Below are 23,203 nucleotides of genomic sequence, written 5' to 3' on the forward strand. Positions count from 1 at the left end.
ATCGTTTTAACTTCTGACTAAAAATAATTCTAAAGTAGCCATATTTTTTGCCTTTATTATATAAACAACACAAAATTAATACAAAACACGAATATATTTTGAGTTATAAAACAAACTTCAACTTAGAGTCTAAAGAGAGAGAGGTTTTTTTTGTTGTTTTTTTTAAAGATTTTATTTATTTATTTGACAAAGATAGAGACAGCCAGCGAGAGAGGGAACACAAGCAGGGGGAATGGGAGAGGAAGAAGCAGGCTCATAGCGGAGGAGCCTGATGTGGGGCTCGATCCCAGGACTCCAGGATCACGCCCTGAGACGAAGGCAGACGCTTAGCCGCTGTGCCACCCAGGTGCCCCGAGAGAGTTTATTTCTTATTTATAATTATTCTTTCTCCTTAACTTCCCCACCATTTTCTACCAAACCAAGCACTGAAACATACGTCTCTACTGAAATTAACAACTCAAACAGTAACAGCTAAAATTTAATAGGCACAGAGCCTGCCACTGTCCAAGGTCACACAAACAGGAAAACAGGATTCAAACCTGAGCAGCATGGATCCAAAGCTCTTGTCTTTTGCTTTTTGGTTTTTTTAATCACTTTACAAACCATAAATAGTTCCCATCTTCAAAACTGTATCTTCAGCCCATGTCCCCTTCCAACTATTCTATTTCTCTTTCTGCTACTTCAAAGAATAATCTCTACTTTCTTCTCATCCTACCATTAGTAAATCATATGCCCATGTTTTAATTGCTCAGGTCTGAAGCATCTTCTACTCACTCCCAACTTCCGATCCACTGTCAAATCCTCTTTGCCCCACTTTTAAATTATATCCACAATCTGACCAAGTCTCATCATTTCCGCCAGGCCACCACCATTAGTTGAATGGTTTCTTCAATCCCAACAATCAGTTTAATTTAACACTTTTGCACTGCTTATTTCAATATCCACAAGTCATGTTCCCTCACTTCCTAGGTTTCTACTCAAATACCACTTTATCAGTTAGCTTTCCTTGTCTAAATAAATGTCTACACCCCCATTCCTGCTTTACAGTTTCTCACAGAACTGATCTAATATTCTCTCTCTCTATATATATATACCTTCTTTTTTACTACATTGTTACCTATCTCTCCTCCCCTCTCACAGAATGTAATTTTCATAAAGGGAGGAATTGGTATCTTTTGTTCATTGCTGTTTTTTCAGAGTAGTGATTGGTACAACACAGGTACTTAATAAATATTTGTTGAATGAATGAATAAAAATTAGTTTTCAATATACATTTTCCCACTTTGGATTCCTAAAATTTAAGATAATTCTATCAAAAAGAAATGCATGCTACTTAGTCATTATCAAGTTGTAAACCACAATCTGAAAAAACAAGCTAAAATTTACACAGTAAATATTCATAGTTTTAGAAATATCAACCCCCTAAATATAAAATCACATTTACAGTTTCGAGATCTTCATATTTCTGCAAGCAACATTCACAGTATCCTTTTTTCTTCTTCTCTTTCAATTGTAGTTGAATTGGGATGCCACCACATTTATTGCCATCCGTTTGGATTCTGACAGAAATATATGATAAAAGAATTGAACATTAAGACTTTATAAAATGTACAGTCCTCACATATCAATCTGCCATAATCTCCACAGATGTTTATATCAACAAATACTTTAAAATACATTTCTTTTTAAGAAATTCAGAAGCAAAACTAGTGACTTTTCTGGAGAATAATTTAGATCACTTAAGAGAAATAACATGTTTCAATTACTTGTAAATATTTGCAAGCCACCCCTCAACCTTAATCTATTGATCTATTAATCTAAATGTGACATACTTAGACAAGATTCAGACTTCTAATCCAGCATTAAAAATATACAGGGAGGAAACCATAACAGTGAACACACACACACACACACACACACCCCCAACCCACCCACCCACCATAGCATTTAATGAATTATTTTAAATGTTTGCTTAAAAAGAAAAAATTACTTGAAGGTTAAACAAACCTTAGTTTAACCTGAGTTTGCTTCTGGATGCTAGATGGCTTATCTACATCAAATGGACTGGCAGGCTTCTGAATAGAATAATTTATAAAAGGCATATTGGTCAGCTGAAGGTAAAATGGTCTATAAAGTCTAAAAAAACAAAAAGACAAATACATGAGATTCTTTATGATGAAAAAAATACAACTGAAATCTTATATTTCAAAATCATGGACTTCATCTAGAATCTGAAACAAATAATAGAAACAGGGTTCCCTTCCCAATTCCTAGACCTAGTATCTTTCTGTTTAACATATATGTATTTTTTAATTATGGTAAAATACCCACAAATTAAATAATAAATATTGAATATTTACCTTAAACTTTTTTTTTTTTTTTTAAGTAATCTCTATGCCCAAAATGGGGCTTGAACTCCAAAACCGACATCAAGAGTCACATGCTCTACCAACTACGGCAGCCAGGTGCCATTTTTAGGAATATAGTTCAGCTGCATTAAGTACATTCACAGTGTTTTCCAACCATTAACATCATCCATCTCCAGAACCCTTTTCATCTTTCAAAACAAAAACTCTGTACCCATTAAACAATAACTCCCCATTCTCCCTTCTCTGCCCACCTGACAACCATCATGCTACTTTATGAATCTGACTACTCTAAGTACTTCATCAAGTGGAATCTTGCAGTATTTTTCCTCTTATTTCACTCAGCATAATGTCCTCAAGGTTCATCCATGTTGTAGAGCATTTGTCAGAATTTCATTCCTTTTTTAAGGTTGAATAATGTTCCACTGTATATATATATGACATCATCCATTTACCTGTTGATGGACATATGGACTGCTTCTACCACTGGGCTACTGCAAATAGCGCTACTACCAATATGCATGTGCAAGCATCTCTTCGAGACCCTGCTTTCAATTCTTTTGGCTATAAAACCAGACGTGAAACTGTGAGATCACATCATAGTTTCAATTTCATGAAGAACCTCCATTCTGTTTTCCATAGTGGTTACACTATTTTACAATCCCATCAACAGTGCACAAGGGCTCCAGTTTCTCCACTTCCTTGCCAAAACCTATTACTCTAGGCTTTTTTTTTTTTTTTTGTAACAGCTATCCTAATGTGTGTGAAGTGATAGATATCTCACGGTGGTTTTGACTGGCATTTCTCTGATGATTAGTGATAGTGAACATCTTTTCATGTGTTTCTCGGCAATCTATACCTCTTTGAAGAGATGTCAAGTCCTTTGCCCATTTTTTAAATCTGATAAATTGAGGGGACGCCTGGGTGGCTCGGTTGGTTAAGCATCCAACTCTTGCTTTTTTGGCTCTGGTCATGATCTCATGGGTCTTGAGATAGAGCACTGAAGTGGACAGCAGGGAGTTTGCCTGAAGATTCTCTCCCTTTGCTCTTTTCCGTACTCAAGTGCACAAGGCTGCTTTCAAATAAATCTTAAAAAAAAAATCTGAAAATTTTGATTTTCTGTTGACTTCTTTTTATTTCATTTTTTTTTTAAATTAGGTTTTTGAGTTCCAGTATAGTTAACATACAGTGTTATATCAGTTTTAGGTGTGTAATACAGTAATTCAATAATTCCCTACATCACCCAGGACTGCTCCTGTTTGCCCCAGGCATTGTTCAAGCTGCAGCTTCTACATTGTCTCTCCATAGGCTCCTGTCTCTTTAAGGGTAGGGACCCAGTATCCCTTGCCCTCCCAGCTCACCCAGTGCTGAGTCAGCAGACTTTTAAGGCTTCAGGTTCCAAGTGTGATTGGTTTTACAAAGCTAGGGATTTCACCCCTCTGGTTTTCAAAGCCAGATAAGATGGGGATTTATCTTCCCTTAGGGGGCTCCCTGGTGCTTTCACCTCTCTGAGCCACAGCCTGCAACTCCCTCCTTCTTGCAGGCAGCTCCCAATCACCATCTCTGCCCTTCCTAATCTCTAAGACGCAGCTTCTTCTCTACATAGTTGTGAAGTTTGTTCTACTAGTCTTCAAATTATTCTCTGGTTTATGTATTTGGATGCAAGTGCTAACTAGTTGTAAACAAGAGTGGGCTTAGGGTCCTCCTACTCCATTGTCTTCCCAAGCTCCCCGACATATTATACTTTATTAGATATGTACGATTTACAAATATCTTCTCCCATTCCATGGTTCCATCCCTTTTCACTCTGTTGTGCACACAAATTTATAATTTTGTTGCTTGTGCTTTTGATGTCATTTCCAAGAAATCACTGCAAAATCCAATGTCCTAAAGCTTTTCCCTTGTTTTCTTCCAAGAGTTTTATGCTTTTAAGTCTTCGATCTATTTTGAGTTAATTTTATATACGGTATAAATTAATGGTCCAACTTCATTCTTCTTTTGCACGTGGATATGTAGTTTTCCCAATACGTGAAGACAGCCTGTTCCCCACTGAATGATCTTGACATCTCTGTCAACAGTGATTTGACCTAAATGTGAAGATTTATTTCTTAGCTAGTTATTCTTTTCCACTGGTCTATATATCTGTCTTTACGTCATTAACAAGCTGTTGTAATTACTGCAGCTTTTAGTAAATACTGAAACCAGGAAAGTTTAGATCTTCAACTTTGTTCTTCCTTTCAAAGACTGCTTTGGGCATTTGGGGTCCCTTGCGATTTGGTATGAATTTTAGGATGGATTTCTCCCCTTCTGCAATAAGAGTCATTGGGATTTTGACAGGTATTGCACTGAATCTGTAAATCACTTTGGGCAGTACTGACATCTTAGTAATATGAAGTCTTCCAATCCATGATGCTGGGATGTCTTTCCATATACTGGCACCTTCTCTAAGGCCTAATTTTGAACTGCATTTTTTTTCATAGTAATACATTTCATAGAAAGAAGCATTCAATGCATCTTAGTCACTTCAGTGAGTATCCAAAAGAATTAATCACACATGTCTAAAGGAGTAACTAGAATCTAGTCAAGAAAAAGTTATCAAACTCTCCCATGCCAAACTAATTTACTTGTATCTGTAGTCTTCATTAAGATTACCCTATAAAACTTGAGTGAGTCAGGAAAACTACTAAATTAAATGTTATACTCGGATTTTGTACTTCCAAATAGTACCAATATATTTCACAAAGTAGAAGCAATCTTTAAGTAGTAGTTCAAATCATATGGCATTGCATTCAGCTAGTGAATGGTTACTTGAAATACTACAAAAATGAATTGGTCTTATGATTGCTCTAAAGTAGATATTTCAAGAAATTATCATCTATAGCATACTGAAACTAAATTAAGCTAAAAACTGCTTAATTTTTGAGCAAAAATTAATGTTACTTTCTACAACTTGTGCCACCTGCATATTAGTATAATATAAAACTAACATAAAGAGACCTAACAGTATTAGCCAAGATAGCTTAATTAGATTTTCTCTTTTAATATTATATTTAAATTACTGATTGAACTTAGATACTTACTGGCTCATATCTTCCACCTTTACAAAAGGTTTTTTGAGTCTACCTGCTTGAGAACATACAAAACACATTATTAGATATGTACAAATCCAGGAAATTAAAAAAAAAAAAAATACTCTGGCTAAAAAAAAAATCCCACCATACTCTGTACAGATCTTCCTCAATTTACAATTAAGGTTATACTTCAATAAACCCATTTCAAGTTGAAAACATCCTAAGCTGCAATGCATTTAATACACCTAACCTATCAAACACCATAGCTTAGCCCTAGCTTAACTTCAAACATGCTCACAACACTTACATTAGCCTATAGTTGGGCAAAATCATTGAACACAAAGCCCATTTTATAATAAAAAATGTTGACTATGTGATGTAATTTGTTGAATACTGTACTAAAAGTGAAAGAATGGTTTCAAGTATATTGGTTGTTCACCCTTTTGACCACGTGACTGAATGGGAGCTGCAGCTCACTGTCACGGCCCAGTGTCAGGAGAGTTTCCTATGTCATACTGCCCACCCAGGAGAAGATCAACACTCAAAATTCAAAGTAGTTTCTATTGAATGTGTATTGCTTTTGCACCACTGCAAAGTTGAAAAATTTAAAGTCAAACCATCATAAGTCAAGGACCATCTGTATCCATTATCCCTTTCATTTCAATTCAGTTTTAAGTTTCAGGTGAGGTATTTTACAATATCAGCCCATTTCCAAAATGACAGAAATTCTGTCTACATTCTGAGATTCTTAAAATGAACGGACTTCCCCCCGCCAAAGGATCTCTGAATAGAATTCAGGAGACTCATGAGCTAAAACAGGAAAAAAATCCAACTTTTATATTCACTGATCTCTAACTGAAATCTAACATTTCCTCTAGTTATATATATAAGCAACAGGATCACAGTGGTATTAGCAGTGCCTGTAATTCTGAAACCAAATGAAAGAAATACCTTCATATCATATTAGTTATTGCAGATCTCAAAGCATCATTTATGCTCACCACTTCAAAAATTACAGTAGAATCACTGCTAGCACTTGTTTTCAATGTGTAAAAAAAAACATAATTTAAAATATTCTGATAATTGAATTTTATTTACTGACTCTCAGTAATCTAATAATTTTTTATATGTTTTTTAAAAACATCATTCTGAAAAGGGGTACGTAAGCTTCATCAGACCACCACAGGGGTCCATAGTCTAAAAAAACTAAGACCTACTGAACATGTTCCCTGAAGGGTTGTTTCCATTATTTTTCAGAGGATTTTTATAAGATCTGTTCTATTTTCTAAAAGCAAATTGAATACACTTAAGGATATCAAAATACTTACTTCTTGCTTTCTGTGTGCCAATACCTACTCTTTTCCCCTAAAAAAACAAAAACAAAAACAAAATGTGAAAAGACTGGGTTTGAAAGTACAATGAAAGCAGCAACTGTAACGGCTCATTTTTATCCTGAAGATAATCAGAAGGGTGATTACTATAGTTTTGTGGGGGGAAAGAAGAGAAAAATTTGCTTTTAAAAATCAACTCAACCAAAGAAATGAAACAATGAACATAATATAAGCTCATTTTTACAATACATCCAACAAATACCTTGCATTCTAGCTATCATTATTTTTGTCTTTACAGAAAGAAATTGACCAATGAAGAAAAGGTACGGTTAATGAAATAATCTGAACATAGTCCTAAAGTTATTTTTATGCCCTTACTGAGCAAACTTTTGTGATAGACTGAACAAAGGAATTCTTAAAATATTTATTACAATCTGTCGATACCTGTCAAGGTGAAATATGTCCAATGTGGTCAAACAATCCCACTGACTACAACTAAAACTCTGGGAAAAATACAATAAGAAACTACATGAGGACTAAAAAATAAACAAAAGCAGACATATTGTAGAAGGAAGTCAAACTTAGAGAAACCACCTTTAAGGGGGTACATTTCCCATCCTCTTTTTCCCTGAAGGATGAACCTCTAATTAGAGTTGGCAGCAAGTAGTGGAGCCAGTGGCTAAAACTCCTACATAAGTCACTTATTTCTGGCTAAAAATATCCAGGAAAGAGGTTCCTGTAGCCCAAAGAGTACAAAGGGAAACCATGGACTATTATGTCTTTCTTTTCTCCCACAGTTCTGCACTGAGGGTGGACCCCAGTTATGAAACTGCAGTTGCAGGTGTCATAGGCAGCTAAAATTGAGGAACCCTGTCTTTCTGAACAGAAGAACTAGGGAAAGGGTCATTATGGGCTGGAGAGTGAAGGGGAAATTGCAAAAAGTAGCAAACTGGAAAAGTGGATCCCTAATTCCCTATATAAACCCACATTAAGTGCCAGACTTAATTTCAAGGCTTTGAAAATAGAACTAAAATTTAAACCACTGTCCAAGTCTTAGACTAACCTATAAGTGATGCATGTGCAGAACAAACAGTTGCATACAAATCTCTGAAAACCGAAACTGAGTGGAACTGCCATGTAAAGAAACTGAGATAGAACTGACGGTCTGAATCACACACACACACACACAAACCAATCAAGAAAGCAACAAAATCAGCACTCTCCAGAGTACTGTTATAGCTCTGCCAGAGTACTATAATAGCTCTGAAGTCTATACAACATAACATAGATTATTTAAGTCAAAAATAACTTGACACTATTAAGAACCAGTAGAAACATCAATTCTTGACGGAAAAAGGCAATCAGATGCCAATCCTAAGATGTTCCCGATGTCAAAATTATCAGAAAAAGACTCTAAGGTAAGGATAAACACACTTAAAATGATGGAAAGACACAAATTCTCAGCCAAAAAACTATAAAAAAAAAAAAGGAAATTGCAGAAGTCTAGTGAAGACTAGTATAGAAGTCAAGTGAAAAATACACGATTTGAAATATAGAATTAACTGGATGGGCTTGAAAACAGAACATAGATGATAAAGTGAAGTGTCAGTGAACTGGAAGACTGATGAAAAGAAATCTTTAATTAGAGAAAAGAAGAATGGGAAAGAAAAATAACAGAGTCTCAGGGACCCAATAAGTACCTTGTACTTTAGCTATAATATAAAAGGTCTAAAATTAAGTGTTATCGGAAATGTAGAAACAGGAAAAAACAGAATGGTGAAGAATTTTAACAAAATAGCCCAAACTTTCCAAACATAAATTTACAGTTTTAAGAAGCTTAGTGAACAAATAGAATAATCTTTAAGTAAACCTTGCCGAGGCAATTACAACCAAACTGTTGAAAACCAAAGATAAATTAAAAATCTTCTAAGTACACAGAGAAAAATTACCATTATTTACAAGAAAACAACAATATGAATAACTGCAAATTTTTCATCAAAATCCATGGAATACAGAATATAGCTGTAGAACACCTATAAAGTACTGACCTAAAGAGTTTTTTATTCCTAATTCGTTATCCAGTGAAAAGATCTTGCAGGAATGAAGGGAAAATAAAGACATTCTCACATTCTCTTCTACATGACTTTTTTGAGCAAAAAGGATAACACTGCCTGGTGGGTTTTTCAATAAATGCAAATGTAACAAAAATAACTATACCATAAAGACTAGCGTGGGAGAATAAAGGACTCAAAAAGTTATAAGGCTTCTACATTTTATTTGAAAAGGGGGAAAACAGAGGAATAAAATGCAGAGAACACCAACAAAAAAAATATTAGTATATTGGCAGGCCTAAATTAAATGATACTAATAATTATTAAGTATAAATTATCAAAACATACCAATTAAAAGATACAGATTGCCAGATATGATAAAAAGACAACTTTCAACTATCTATAAGAAACCGGTTTTATAAACACATAGATACGTTAAATGTAGCTGGAAGAAAAAAGACCATGTAAACACTAATCAAAAGGAAGCTGGAGTGGCTATAGTATATTCAGAGACTTCAGAACAAGGAATACTAACAGGGATAGAGGGACATTATATAATAACGAGGTCAATTCACCAAGAAAACATAAGAATATTAGATGTGTGCACATCTAAGAAGGCTCAAAATACACGAATCAAAAACTATGATAGAACTAGAAGGAAAAATACACAAACCCACAACCTATTTGGCAACGTCAATACTCCCCTCTTTCCATAATGGCTAGAGTAAGACAGAATATCAGTATGAATACAGAAAAGCTATACAATTTGACCTATTTGACATCTATAGAACATTCTACCCATTAACCTTAGAATATATGTTTTTAAATGCATATGAAACTTGCATTAAGACACACTAGTCTGGGGGCACGTGGGTGGCTCGGGGGGTTAAGTGTCCGACTCTTGGTTTTGGCTTAGTTCATGATCTTTGGGTCGTGAGATCAAGCCCCGTGTGGAGCTCCACCTTCAGTGCAGAGTCCGCTTGAGATTCTCTCCCTTTCCCTCTTCTTCCCCCTCTCTATCCCTTCCCCCCCTTTTCCTGTACAGCATGTGTGCACTCTCAAACAAACAAATAAATAAATAAAATCTAAAAAAAAAAAAAAGACTGTATTCTGGACAACACAAACCTTGACAAACTTAAAAGAACTGAAATCACACAAGGTATGTGTTCTGACCATCACAGAATTAAAACAAATGTAAGTAACAGCTCATTCATCGCTGGTGGAAATGCAAATTGGTACAGCCATTTTGGAAGACAGTTTGGCAGCTTCTTACCAAACTAAACATACTCTTACCATATAATCCAGCTATCATGCTCCTTGGTATTTATCCAAATGTCTTGAAAACTAATGTCCACACAAAACCTACACATGGATGTATATATACATAATTTACTCAATGTCAAAGCTTGAAAGCAACCGAGATGTCTGTCAGAAGGTGGATGAACTGTGGCAAATCCAAACAATGGAATCATTCAGCAATTTTAAAAAAAGAGCTATCAAGTCATGAAAAGACATGGAGAAATTCTAAATGCCTATCACTTACTGAAGAAGACAATCTGAAAAGGCTAGATATTGTATGGCTCCAAATATATGACATACTGGAAAAGGCCAAACTATGGAAAAAGGATCTCTACTTGTTAGGAGTAAGTGAGGGAGGGAGGGATGAATAGATGTACCATGGAACATTTTTATGGAAACTATTCAATTATTCTGTAGGATACTGTGATGGCAAATACATGTCACCATTCATTTGTGTGAACCTATACAATGTACAACACTAAGAGTGAACCTTAACGTAAACTATGGACTTTAAGTGATGACTTGTCAATAAAGATTCATCAATTTATAACAAATATACCACTGTGGTACAGGATGTTGATAGTGGAGAAGGCTGTGTGTATATTGAGAGGCAAGGGATATACAGGAATATCTGTGCCTTCTACTCAATTTTGCTATGAATCTACAGGTGCTCTGAAAGAGTGTGTATATATACCTTTATATATATATACAAAGTTTTATAGAAAATGTGTGGAATAGCAGTAAAGCAGAGCTAAAAAAAATTTACAGTAAAGTTGGTTCTTTGAAAAGACAAAACTGATAAAACTCTAGCCCAACTGATCAAAGAGGAAAAAAAAGAAGAATAATGATATCGGGAATGAAAGACATCATTCAGACTCCATAAACATTAAAAGCTTAGTAAGAGAATATTACAAATACTTTTGCCATCAATTTGACAGCTTAAACAACAAGTACAAATTTCTTTTTTTTTTTTTAAAGATTTTATTTATTTATTTGACAGAGAGAGAGACAGCCAGCAAGAGAGGGAACACAAGCAAGGGGAGTGGGAGAGGAAGAAGCAGGTTCCCCGTGGAGCAGGGAGCCTGACGCAGGGCTCCGGGATCACGCCCTGAGCAGAAGGCAGATGCTTAACAACTGAGCCACCCAGGAGCCCCACAAGTACAAATTTCTTGAAAACCACAAACTACCAAAGTGTATTCAATAAGAAATAACCTGAATTCCTTTTATCTAATAAACTGAATTCATAGCTGGGAATTTTTCAACAACAACAACAAAATTACAGGCCCAGACAACTTTCCTGGTAAACACTATGAAACACTTAAAAAATAAAAGCAGCTCTACAAAAACTTGTCTAGAAAATAAAAATGAAAATATATTCCAGCATTTTATGAGAGCAGCATTACCCTAACACTAAAACCAAACACATCAAAAAGTAAAAGACCAATATACCTCATGTATATATACACAAAAAATCCTCAAAGTTTCAGGTAAAATGAGAAAAGAAAAAAAAAAACAAAACTCCAAGCACTTTAAATAGTGAAGCAAAAACATTCATTCAACTTTTTTTTTAAAGATACATGCTAACAAGAGTATTTAAGAGAATATAATGCCTTAAAATTTATATGTCTTTAATGTATACAAGATTTATACACGTCCATTCAAGACCCACAAATGCACCTTTATTGAAGCATTTTATGTTTTAGTACTTGACAAACCAGAAATTTTCCAGAAACATTTTCTTTTTACATACAGAAAAAATTTTCAAGTATTAGAATCAAATTGACCAGTTATACATACTGGATTACAGAGATATTTGGTATTCTAATCCTTTTGATTTCCAGAGAAAAGTTAAGATCTGTTTCACAGCTATTTATCACACTTCCTCATTGTTTTTGTTTCATGAGGGCAAATACTCCTAGTGCCTGGCACCTAATAGGAGTATCTGTTGAATACTGATGCTTGCATGTGTAAACAAAATATTCCTGAATACCTTTTTTTTTTTTTAAGATTTCATTTTAGAGAGAGAGAACACACAGTGGGGGGAAGAGCAGAAGAGGAGAAAGAGGGAGGGGGAAAAATCTCAAGCAGAATCCAGACATGGGGTTCAATCTCACAACCCTGAGATTATGACCTAAGCTGAAACCAAGAGTCAGACGCCAAATCGACTGAGCTACCCAGCTGCCCCTCCCTGAATACTTTTTTTTTAAATGATTGATTTGAGAGCAAGTGAGCAGGGGGAGGGGCAGAAAGGAAGAGAGAAAGAATCTCAAGCAGACTCCCTGCTGAGCAGAGAGAATGAGAGGGGGCTTAATCCCATGACCCTGGGATCATCATGACCTGAGCTGAAATCAGGAGTCAGATGACGCTCAACAGGAAGAACCACCCAGGTGCCCCCCTGAATACTTTTTGAAGCCACTATCCAAATGTTGGTCTTGCCAGCAAACATGCTTTACTGGCAACCAGAAGGTCTTTCATCTATCTACTCAAGCAGGTTACTCTCCTTTAATAATCTCTCAATAATTTCCCAAACCCTTCCAGATAAACTCAAATCCTTTACAGTGTTATGAGGTCCTATGTGAACTTGCTAATTTTTCCTGCTTCCCTTCTTATCATTCTCCCACTCAAAAATCAAATTGTATTATATTACAGAAAATTTCTCAAATATGCCAACATACTTACAGCTACATGTCTTTACTCATCTATACAATTTTCCTTTTAGATTTTAGTCATTTAAGGATTGAGTGAAGAAAAACCAGACCACAAAAAATACAATGATATGAAAACCATGAGAAAACTAAGAGATGAGAGCAGTTACAGAAGAAAACAGTTAATTAAAGGAGGACATGAACAACAGGTGACAGAAACTAAACGACTGGTTTTAAAAACTGTTAACTTCATTTGGCAAATCAGTCAGAGTTTTATACCTCATAGGTTCAAGAGTGAATGGGAAGCATAAAAATGGAGATTTAAGAAGTCTGGATGATACAAAGATTGCTTTGTAGGGAAGGATATAGATTAAGAGAGGTTTTATTGTACTTATTTTAAAAGATGGAAGAGCCTTGAGTCTTTAGAGAGTCTTTAAGGAGGAAGCTAGTTTTTGAAAAGGGCAGAGACAAGATATGGGAACATTAGGTCTAACACTGCAATGCCTAATGCAGTTACTTAAGCAAACATTTTGAGGTCAGGCCAGAAAATCATAGTCCGTAGCAAGATTTTGTTATAACACTATCTACAGCAATTAAAAGAAGTATATTGTACATATAAGAAGCTTCTCATGCAATAAGCCAATTATGTTTTCCTTCAGAATGAACTAAAGTAGCTGGTTAAAAGCAAGAGCAATGAAAGAAGAAAAAATAAAAAAAAACTATGCCATTCTCCCAGGAACAACTTTTACCTCATGAGGAAATCCTAAAGTTAAATGATACACAATAATTTATTCAAATAACAGAAACGAGAATAAACTACAAAGGTTTACCCTTAGGATATTCTGGCAATAATATTTTCTACTTGGTAAGAAAAACTTAGATAAATAAAAACATTAACCTTGATAACTTTAATTAGTTTAAAAATTAAGGAAAATAACATACCACATCTCTTACAGAAGTGCTTGATTTCTTGAGTAAATATAGTTCTTTTTTCTTCTGTTCAATGTAGTATCTAATGTCTTCGTTTAAAAAAAAAGAAAAAAAGGCTTACGATTAGCATTTTTACCTCTGGAGTTAAACACCGCTATTTTCTTTGTACTAGATTTTAGGTGAAAGAATCACCATATAGGTATCTCTTGCTATCAGAATTCTCCCTATGTAAAATCAGGAACCAAAGAGCACAAGTTAGTATTTTTAAAATACTGCCAAAAAAACTGATAACATCCTTACCATCAACATGGAGAATTTTTACTCCCCATGATAAGGCATTTGATAATATACTATTTGAAGGAATAAAATCCTGTAAAATAAAAAAGGTTTATTAGTTTTTCTAGAAAATTACTAATTCAAATGAGCTAAACTTTAAAAATTATTTGAAGATTAATGTCACTAAGGTGTGTATTCAGAACAGACTCTATATAGTTACAATAGTAATCAGTACATCAGTTTTTTCTTTTGGAATATATAAATTAACCCTGTTTAATATATTCCCATATGCTTGACAATTAATGCAACTGTAATCTTAACAGTTAAGTGTCAAGAAATTTCATTAAAAATACAAAAATGCCATAAGCTTCATACATCTCCAGTAGTATTTTAAAAGACCACAAGATGGAGATGTTTCTTTATGAAAAGCAGATTCTGTTCTTGTAAAAAGAGACACATGCTGATATTTAGGCTTTTCCTATTAAAAATGAGGAAAGGAAGATTTCAGGAACATCTCCATTTCTACTTGAGTTCTTAATAATAGACCATATACAGTAAACTTTAAAATTTCATACTTACATGGTCCTTGATAGCTTTTTCAACTAATAATTTTCCTCTGCTCAAACACACCTATAAAAAAAAAAATCAGAGATCAAACCTTAAAAAATTATAACACAATGGCCCATTGGAAAAAAACTTAAAAATATAAAATAGCTAAAATAAATTGATAAAATCAATAAATTATAATATAAATATATAATTTTAAATAAACAAAATTTGTACAAGTCTTAATGACTATCAACACAATAAAGTATAATAAAAGGAGATTTCCTTAGGGTCTCTGTAATAAGATCTATTAAAAAGTTTGCTTCTTTTTTTGATAGAGTAACTAAACAACTGAATGAGAACAAAGCTCAGTTCTGTAATAAGCTGTCTATAACAAGTTTAGATTCTAATTTTGTATTCAAATGAAGATCTGAGAATATGAATAAATCATACATATACGTATATTTTGGTATTTTACATTTTAAATACAACACTGGAAAAGCAATTGAAATGCTACAAGCAATAATTACTTTGGAACTTGTCACTAGTATACAATCTCATTCTTCCAAAAAAGCAATAGTGAAAAAAATACATGAGCCTTCCTTGACTTTTCTTCCTGTATGCATTTCTATTTTTCCCCCTCCCCAATTTACCCTTCACTGTATCTTCTAACTTGTCAATGGAGTCATAGAGATGTGATACCAGTAACTAAATCAGGGGCTGGCAATCTTTTTCTGTAAAGGGCCAGATAGCACATGTTTTAGGTTCTGCAAGCCATAGAGTACCTGTCCTAAGTATTCAATACTTCCTTTACAGCAGGAAAGCAACCAGTTAATATGTAAATGAACACGTCTGGCTGTGTTCCAATAAAACTTTATTTATGGACACTGATATCTGAATTTAAATTTGTCATAAAATATTCTCTCAATTTTTGCCCAAGCATTTGAAGATGTAAGAACCACGCTTAGCTCAAAGACTGTAAAAAACAGGGACAGGCTGGACTTGGCCCATGCCATAGTTGGCTTACTCCTGCTGTGAAACAAAGAAAAGGTTTCCATTTCTACTTTAAATAATGATCTGCTGTTACTTTTTAGTTGTAAATAACTCTTAAAAATAAAAGCCATCTCCAAAGGCAAAAAGTATTATTTTAGCAGAGTATGACCCTGAAGTATTAGGAGAAAAACCACCTTTCTGTAAGAGCAACCTTATTGATTGGAAAGCCACCATAATGTAGATATTGCTCTACCTAAGCGAACTCTGCTGCCAGTCTGCTCTTGAAAATATGAGATCCTCAGGCTATAGCCTTTCTGAATGTCTCAAAGCACATTTAAGAGACTTACTGAATCTGGAGATTTAAATGAACTTCCATCATGGCTGGGATGAGGTGAAGTGGTTTCTGCAGTATATGCAGATTCTGGACTTGGTACAGGAGAAATTCTTCCCAACGTCTGTGCAAATTTAGCTTCCTTTTTATTTGAAATGAGGTAACTGATGTCTTTGCTGAGAAATTCTTCAACTCGCTAAAGGAAAACAAAATATTTTCAAATAAGCCTTATAAACCATAAACTTTCATATTTCAGGTACAGTGCAAAATACCAATTTGATGTATTTCAGTATTTCGTAAACTGGTGGTTTTTATACTGTGTTCTTCGGAATCTGAGTTCTGAGGAAGTAAAATGGGCATTCTAGTAACAACCAGCATATGCTAGATACTATATTTAAGTACTATATATATCCCAATTAATTTAATCATATTAACAACACCACGGTACTAATATTCCTAATATCCACATTTTGTGGAAAAGAAAATTTAAGAGAAGTGACTTGGTTGAGGTTACATCAGTAGTAAATAACAGAATTTGAATACAGATATTCTGACATGCTCTAAATGTACTACTGTCCAGTAGAACTTAATGCAATGGTTAATGTTCTTTATCAACTTTGTCCAACATGGTAGCAATTTGCCACATGTGGCTACCAAGCCCTTAAAATATAACAAAGGTAACTAATATGACTGAGCACTTGAATTTTAAGTTTTCTTCAATACAGTATTAATTAAATTTAAATAGCCACATGTACCTGATGGCTATCATACTGGGCAGGACAGTTCAAAATCAATTAACATTTTACCGTAAGACTTTAACAGGAAGAACGGACCCTTACCCTTAGAGTGTAAGACTGAAGATAATTTCCCTACTAAAATGTTTGAAAACTACTGCTTATATGCCTGAATTTATAAATCCAAGTACCAGATATCAATGTTATCAAAGATAATTCCTATCCAAGGGCAGGAAAATTAAAGTAGAAATAAATACTATTAATCATTAACTATCTTTATAAATAAAGATTTCTATAATATTTTAAACAGCTATATCCAGTTTCTATAGGATCTCACAACATAAAGGGGAATGATTAAAAAAAAATAAAGCAAAGTATATAACAGATGAATTAATTCCATCTAAGCATTAAGCAGAATTTGCTTACACCAGTGGCCCCCTTGGTTAAGTGTAAATCACTACTTCCCTTTTTTCTGAGCAGCATTTTCATCAACCAGTAAATAAGATATCCACATTTATTTATTTCAGGGATTACAAACTCAGATGCTTGCAAGGGCCAGCAGGAATACAAATGCACAATTTACACATCAAATGCTTTCTTCGTTTTCATAAATACATGGCCTTAGCATTGCCAGAGGTTCCAATTTTTCAAAAGGAACACGCTCTCCTACATATTTTTTAAAAATCTGTGATAAAATACAAAAATTGACCATTTTAACCATTTTTAAGTATGCAATTCAGTGGCAGTAAGTACACTTACAATGTTGTGCAACCATCACCACTATACATTTCTAGAACTTTCTCATCATCCTAAGATGAAACTACCCATTATACGTTAACTCCTCATTTTCTCCTCTTCCCACCCCTTTTAATCTGTGTTCTACTTTGTTTCTATGAATTGAACTATTCTAAATAATTCATATAGGTGAAATCCTATATTTGTCTGAGTTATTTTACTTAGCACAGTGTTTTCAAGGTTCGTCCATGTTTTAGCAAGGGTAAGAATTTCACTCCTTTTCAAGGTTGAATAATATTCCATTGTATGTATACACATTTTATTCATCCATTGATCTGTTGAAAATTTGGGCTGTTTCCACCTTTTGTCTATTGTGAATAATGCTGCTATGCACACAAGTATATACATATATCTTCAAGGCCCTGCTCTCAATTCTTTTGAATATAACTTCTGTTTTCCACAGCAGTTGTACCATGTTATAATTCCACCAATCCAAGAGTTCCAAACTCCAAACATCCTCGCCAACATACGTATTTTTTTTGATACTGACAATCCTAACAGATGTGACATGGTATCTCCTTCAGGATATTAATCCCCTATCAGATATATGATCTGAAATCTTTTTTCTTCCCATTTTGTGGGTTTTCTTTTTACCCTCTTGATAGTATCCTTTTATGCGCAAAACCTTTTCATTTTTATGAAGTCCAATTTATTTTTTCATTTGTTCTCTATGTCTTTGGTTTCATACCCAAGGAATCAACACCAAATCCAATGCCACAAGGCTTTTCCCTATACTTTCCTCTAAGAGATTTATCTCTTATGTTTAGAACTTGACCCATTTTTAATTAATTTTAGCATATGACCTGCGATAAGGGTCTAACTTCACTTGTCAGGAGTTTCCCTAGCATCAGCTATTGAAAAGATTGTCCTTTCCCCACTGAATGGTCTTGGCACCCTTGCTGAAATCAATCAACCATATATGTGATGGTTTATTTCCAGGGTCTCTATTTTGTTGCATTAGTCTCTATGTCCTTATACTAGTACCACACATCTCCTTTGGTTTTCCAGTTCCTGTAGGAAGAGTTATAATTCTTCAGTAGTAAATAAAATGTCTTTCACGCTTTAGCCCCGGTATAGCACTGTTTCTTGCTACTTCCCCCCATCTAAATCCCAAGCTCAAGTCACATTGTAATATCAGTAGTTGCTGAAATTATACATAAATTTTAAATATATTCTTCCCTCTATTTAGTTTGTCCATTCTACCTGGTATATTTCTACTAGACTTTCAAAACTTGGGTTAAGTTCTATCTCTGCTATGATTACTAAAGGCAAAATTAATCATTTTCTTCTCTATATTCTTTTTTTTTTTAAGTAGGCTCCATGCCCAGTGTGGAGCCCAGTATGGGGCTTGAACTCACAACCATGACATCAAGACTTGAACTGGGATCAAGAGTTGGACGCTTAACCGACAGAGCCACCCAGGCACCCGTCTTCAACGTATTCTACTGGCAATTTCTACATAACTTCTGTTAAAGCACTGACAATGCTATACTGTAAATGATTTATGTGTCTGATGTTCCCATAGACTGAAAGCAGCAGACTACATCTTATGTATTTCTGCATCCCCAGCAGCTAAAATAGTGCTAGCATATTAGACACCAGTGGAATAATTTTTGAATGAATTTCCGCATGTCCAAATCATAATCATCCTTCAAAGCCGACTTCAAATTGTGTCTGCACAACAGCTTCTGAGATTTCTTAACTGGAAGTAATTTCTCCTTCTTGTTGATATTAAATGTTGTTTTACAATTAATTGTACTCATGCAATCTCTACCTAGATCAGAGGCAGGACGGACATAAGATTCATATTTGAAATCTACCAAAACAATACCATACCCCTGCAGTGCTGACTTAATTTCATCCTGGTCTTCAATTTATTAGCTATTAATTTAGGTCTTTTAAAGACTAAACTTGAAACATTTTTGAGTCACTCAAGGTTACAATGAACAAGTAACTCTGTTTTCAAGTTCATTATATGGCAAGGCATTTACCCTTACATCTCTGTTCTTCTCCAACTGCCTTATTTTAGCCCAGAATGTTTAGATATGGACCTAAATATGGTTGGTTCCATGTCCTTTTTAAATGGTTTCGTAATAGCTACATTCCTTGCCACTACTAGAAGATATTTTCCCATTATGTCCGACGTCACTGCTGTGTTTTCAGTGGTTGAATTTGTCACAAGTGTACTCTCCAGGAAAATGGGGTATGTTTTCATTAAGAGTAGAGAAAACAAATGCATAAAGTGGACAATTACAGATAAAGACAACACTGGTTATAATCTGAAAATAAGTTACAAAATGATAAAGGGCCTAACTAATCCTAAAAATTAAGTAACAAGAATCATCCTTTCAAGGAATATCTATTTAAGTATTTCTTAAAGTTGAACCCTAAAACTCTTAGTGTCTAGAGATCAAGATTCCTTTATAATTCATGTAACAGATCACCAGAATGAAGTCTTTTTTTTTTTTTTTTAGGGATAGAGATGGAAATGTCATCAGAACAGAAATGAGGACATCACTGAATTATTGGAAAGATAGTGTGGGGAGGAATCATAGTTTGATTTAAAAATTTTTAGGGGCGCCTGGGTGGCACAGCAGTTAAGCGTCTGCCTTCGGCTCAGGGTGTGATCCCGGCGTTGTGGGATCGAGCCCCACATCAGGCTCCTCCGCTATGAGCCTGCTTTTTCCTCTCCCACTCCCCCTGCTTGTGTTCCCTCTCTTGCTGGCTGTCTCTATCTCTGTTGAATAAATAAATAAAATCTTAAAAAAAATAAAATAAAATAAAAATAAATAAAAATTTTTAAAAAGAGAAATTAAGAAGTACAGTTAAGTCAAATTCAGTTGAAAATTCACAGCTCAAAGAAAAAAATGTGAAAACATACGTTCTTAATATGCTCTTCACTTCATTGGTCTACTTCAAACCATTTTAGGATAAAAATTTGAAGTGTATAAAACCAAAAGGTCTCCCAACTATTATCAAATGCATAAGTTAATTCAAAACTTGTTTCTTGCAAGTGCCTCAGGAACTGCTGTGGGAATGAGAAAAAAGGGGCAGGACAAGCATCCCTATACTAAATAGAACCACTGTTTTAGCTTTAAGTTTCCTTTTTACTGGCTTTATACATTAGACTTCTGAATGATTTTGCTTGAAGGGTTCTACTGCTAAAAATACAAATCTAAAATCACTGATTTTTTTTTTTAAGATTTTATTTACTTGTTTCACAGAGAGAGAGAGAGAGAGAGCGCGCGCACAGCGCACAAGCAGGGAGAGGGAGAAGCAGGCTCCCAGCTGAGGAGGGAGCCCAATTCGATGTGGGGCTTGATCCCAGGACCCTGGGATCATGACCTGAGCCCAAGCCAGATGCTTAACTGACTTAAGCCACCCAGGCACCCCTGAAATCACTGATTTAAATCATAAAAGGTTAATGGGTTATTCATCATATTTGAGAAAGCTGTGAAACTGTATCAGATAGCTACTTTGTAGCCATTAATTGCTAGAGGAACAAAACGGTGTAGCAGCATCTTAGTCTGGGAATTAGGCAGCTAATCCCAACTGGGCCAGTCATTTTACTACTCGGGACCCTTAAGCACTTACTTTCAAAAATGAATAAAAGAAAGCAGTATTTATTCAAAGGTGGCAGGCCTATAAAACATGATTTTTAGGAATGTAGTCATATGGTCATTATGATACATGTTACTGCAATGAGAAATGTGACAATGTTTTAAGAAAATGAGTAACAAGGGGTGCCTGGGTGGCTCAGTTGGTGAAGTGTCTGCCTTTGGCTCAGGTCATGATCCCAGGGTCCTGGGATTGAGCCCTGCATTGGGCTCCCTGCTTAGTGGGGAGCCTGTTTCTCCCTCCCCTCTGCCCTTCCCACCACGTGCTCTGCCTTGTGCTCTCTCTTAAATAAATGAAGATCACACCAAGAAACAATTCAAAGAAACTTGTTACGTGTTCTTCTGCAAATTTCTATTCTAGGAATGGCAGATTATTCAAAGATTATTCAACAAATTCAAAGTGCAGCACAAACCTTTTTAAATAGGAAGAACTAGGAAAGAAATTAATAAATTCTTAACCTCACTTACTAAAACTTACCCCAACATTAATCTCACTCATAAGAAAATTGTAGAATTTTGCTCAAATTTTCTAACTTCTTAACCATTTACTCAATGTATAAGTTAGGAAAGAGAGCTTTCAATATTCTTAACACAAATTATGTTTCCGTAATGACATTCATTCTGTTGAGATTGTTACCACTCAGAGTAATGTTAACTCTTTGTGGTTCAAAGAGGTTGTCCCTGTTCTGCAAATAACATTCTTACTGTTATGCTAGTCCAGACAAATTTATGTAGTTCCCCAATAATCATAATGAAGGAGTTCCTGCTATTTGGAGGACATACAAACGTTACAATGAGAAGGCAATCAGAGGTTCCACCAGGACAAGGGAAGGAGTCACATTTCTCATACTTCGTGAACTTTACGCTAGACTAAAAATCACAGAAATCTGAAAGTCCTATTAGGCTACAAAAGGTTAAAACAAATAGTTTTTCATTAATGTTAAACAGCTGATAAAAGTTTTAAGCTTGGTGCTTATATGGTTATGTTTCCCAATATGATAATTTAAAATGATTACATATTAGAAAGTACTAGTTACAAATGTTTCCTCTTTTGTCAAGTGTATAGTTTTGACTTACCCCTCCCAGATCCTGAATGTCCTTTTGCAGTTTTTCAGATATGGTGACAGACGGTAAGTCAATGTAAAATATTTTTCCCCAGAGCGGCTTATATTTGGATTTTTCTGGTTTGTTATCAGTTTTCACAGATTTTAAAGATCTGTTTTTTTCATTTTTGACTTGGATTCCACCTGTTGTTTTAAAAAAATGTAGAATTAGATCATGTTTTATGCAGACAGAAAATTTCTAGTTTTAAAAATATTTTTTATACAGTCATATCACAGAGGGGGAAAAAATCTTTATAATCCCACCAATTAAAAACTCAATAGCATTTTAATGTATTTCTTTGTAGTACCACTTAGGATAAAACCAAAATACCATACTTGTTTTAACAGATACTATATTGTAAAATAATTATTGTCCACAGCCAATAGTTGACTCTGCAGGAAATATTTATGCATTTGTTCATTGTTTTTATGTATTACAGTTGAAACTATCTAAAACCTTCTTGAAAGATTTTCCTCCTTACATGTAAACTCCATGGGGTATTTACTTAAAAATATTTATGGAACATCTGCCATTCTGTTGAACACTCAAAACAGGCTTAAAATGTTAAAGACTTATCAATACAAGAAACCTCTGTTACACATAATGACCCAGTCCTCAAAAGGTTCCAAGGTTTAGTTTCCTATAGTTCGCCTATATATTAAGAACTAAATGTCCATTTTAAGAGCCAAATCACCATTCACTTCATTATTTCCTTTGAAAACAGATCTGAGATCGAAACAACTGCTTTAAAAATTAACTTTCATAACACAATCTGTTCATACGTTGGAAATTCCTATATATATACGACATATATATTCTAGATTTTTAAAAAGAAAAAAATCTTGGAAGCTGTTATGTTTTACCATACAAAGTCGTCGAAATGGAAATCTGCTTTCATGTCCGTCTGTAATGTTGAATACAGCAATGGTGTGTTTGAAATACAAATACTATCCCTTAACTTTGTGAGTGAAGTAAAATAAATTTAAGAATAGGACCAAAACCCCACCCACAATCACCCAATTTAATCATGAACCTAAAGGCCACGAGCACCTCTGCTTTCAAATTGAGGCTACAGCTGCAGCCTCAAAGGGCCTGAGCTGAGTCTCAGCATCTG

The 23,203-nt window shown here is 34.7% G+C and overlaps 1 protein-coding gene across 2 annotated transcripts in view; it reads right to left on the minus strand.

Annotated features, from left to right (window-relative positions):
- DBF4 (DBF4-CDC7 kinase regulatory subunit) overlaps positions 1–23,203 on the minus strand; it is a 28,980-nt gene that overhangs the window by 5,182 nt on the left and 595 nt on the right. Inside the window, exons 2-10 of one of the 2 annotated variants that reach the window (XM_045793330.2) lie at positions 22,063–22,232; positions 15,856–16,035; positions 14,549–14,599; positions 13,994–14,063; positions 13,706–13,782; positions 6,766–6,802; positions 5,447–5,489; positions 2,008–2,136; positions 1,445–1,559 (exon numbers count right to left, since the gene is read on the minus strand). In XM_045793330.2, coding sequence (XP_045649286.1) covers positions 1,445–1,559; positions 2,008–2,136; positions 5,447–5,489; positions 6,766–6,802; positions 13,706–13,782; positions 13,994–14,063; positions 14,549–14,599; positions 15,856–16,035; positions 22,063–22,232 — 872 coding nt within the window. Of the gene's footprint in view, positions 1–1,444; positions 1,560–2,007; positions 2,137–5,446; positions 5,493–6,765; positions 6,803–13,705; positions 13,783–13,993; positions 14,064–14,548; positions 14,600–15,855; positions 16,036–22,062; positions 22,233–23,203 lie in introns of both variants that reach the window. The other variant, XM_045793329.2, reaches the window with a different exon arrangement.

Source organism: Ursus americanus, chromosome 3 (genome assembly GCF_024610735.1).
Source record: "Ursus americanus isolate L20-20 chromosome 3, mUrsAme1.1.p, whole genome shotgun sequence".
NCBI lineage: Eukaryota > Metazoa > Chordata > Mammalia > Carnivora > Ursidae > Ursus > Ursus americanus.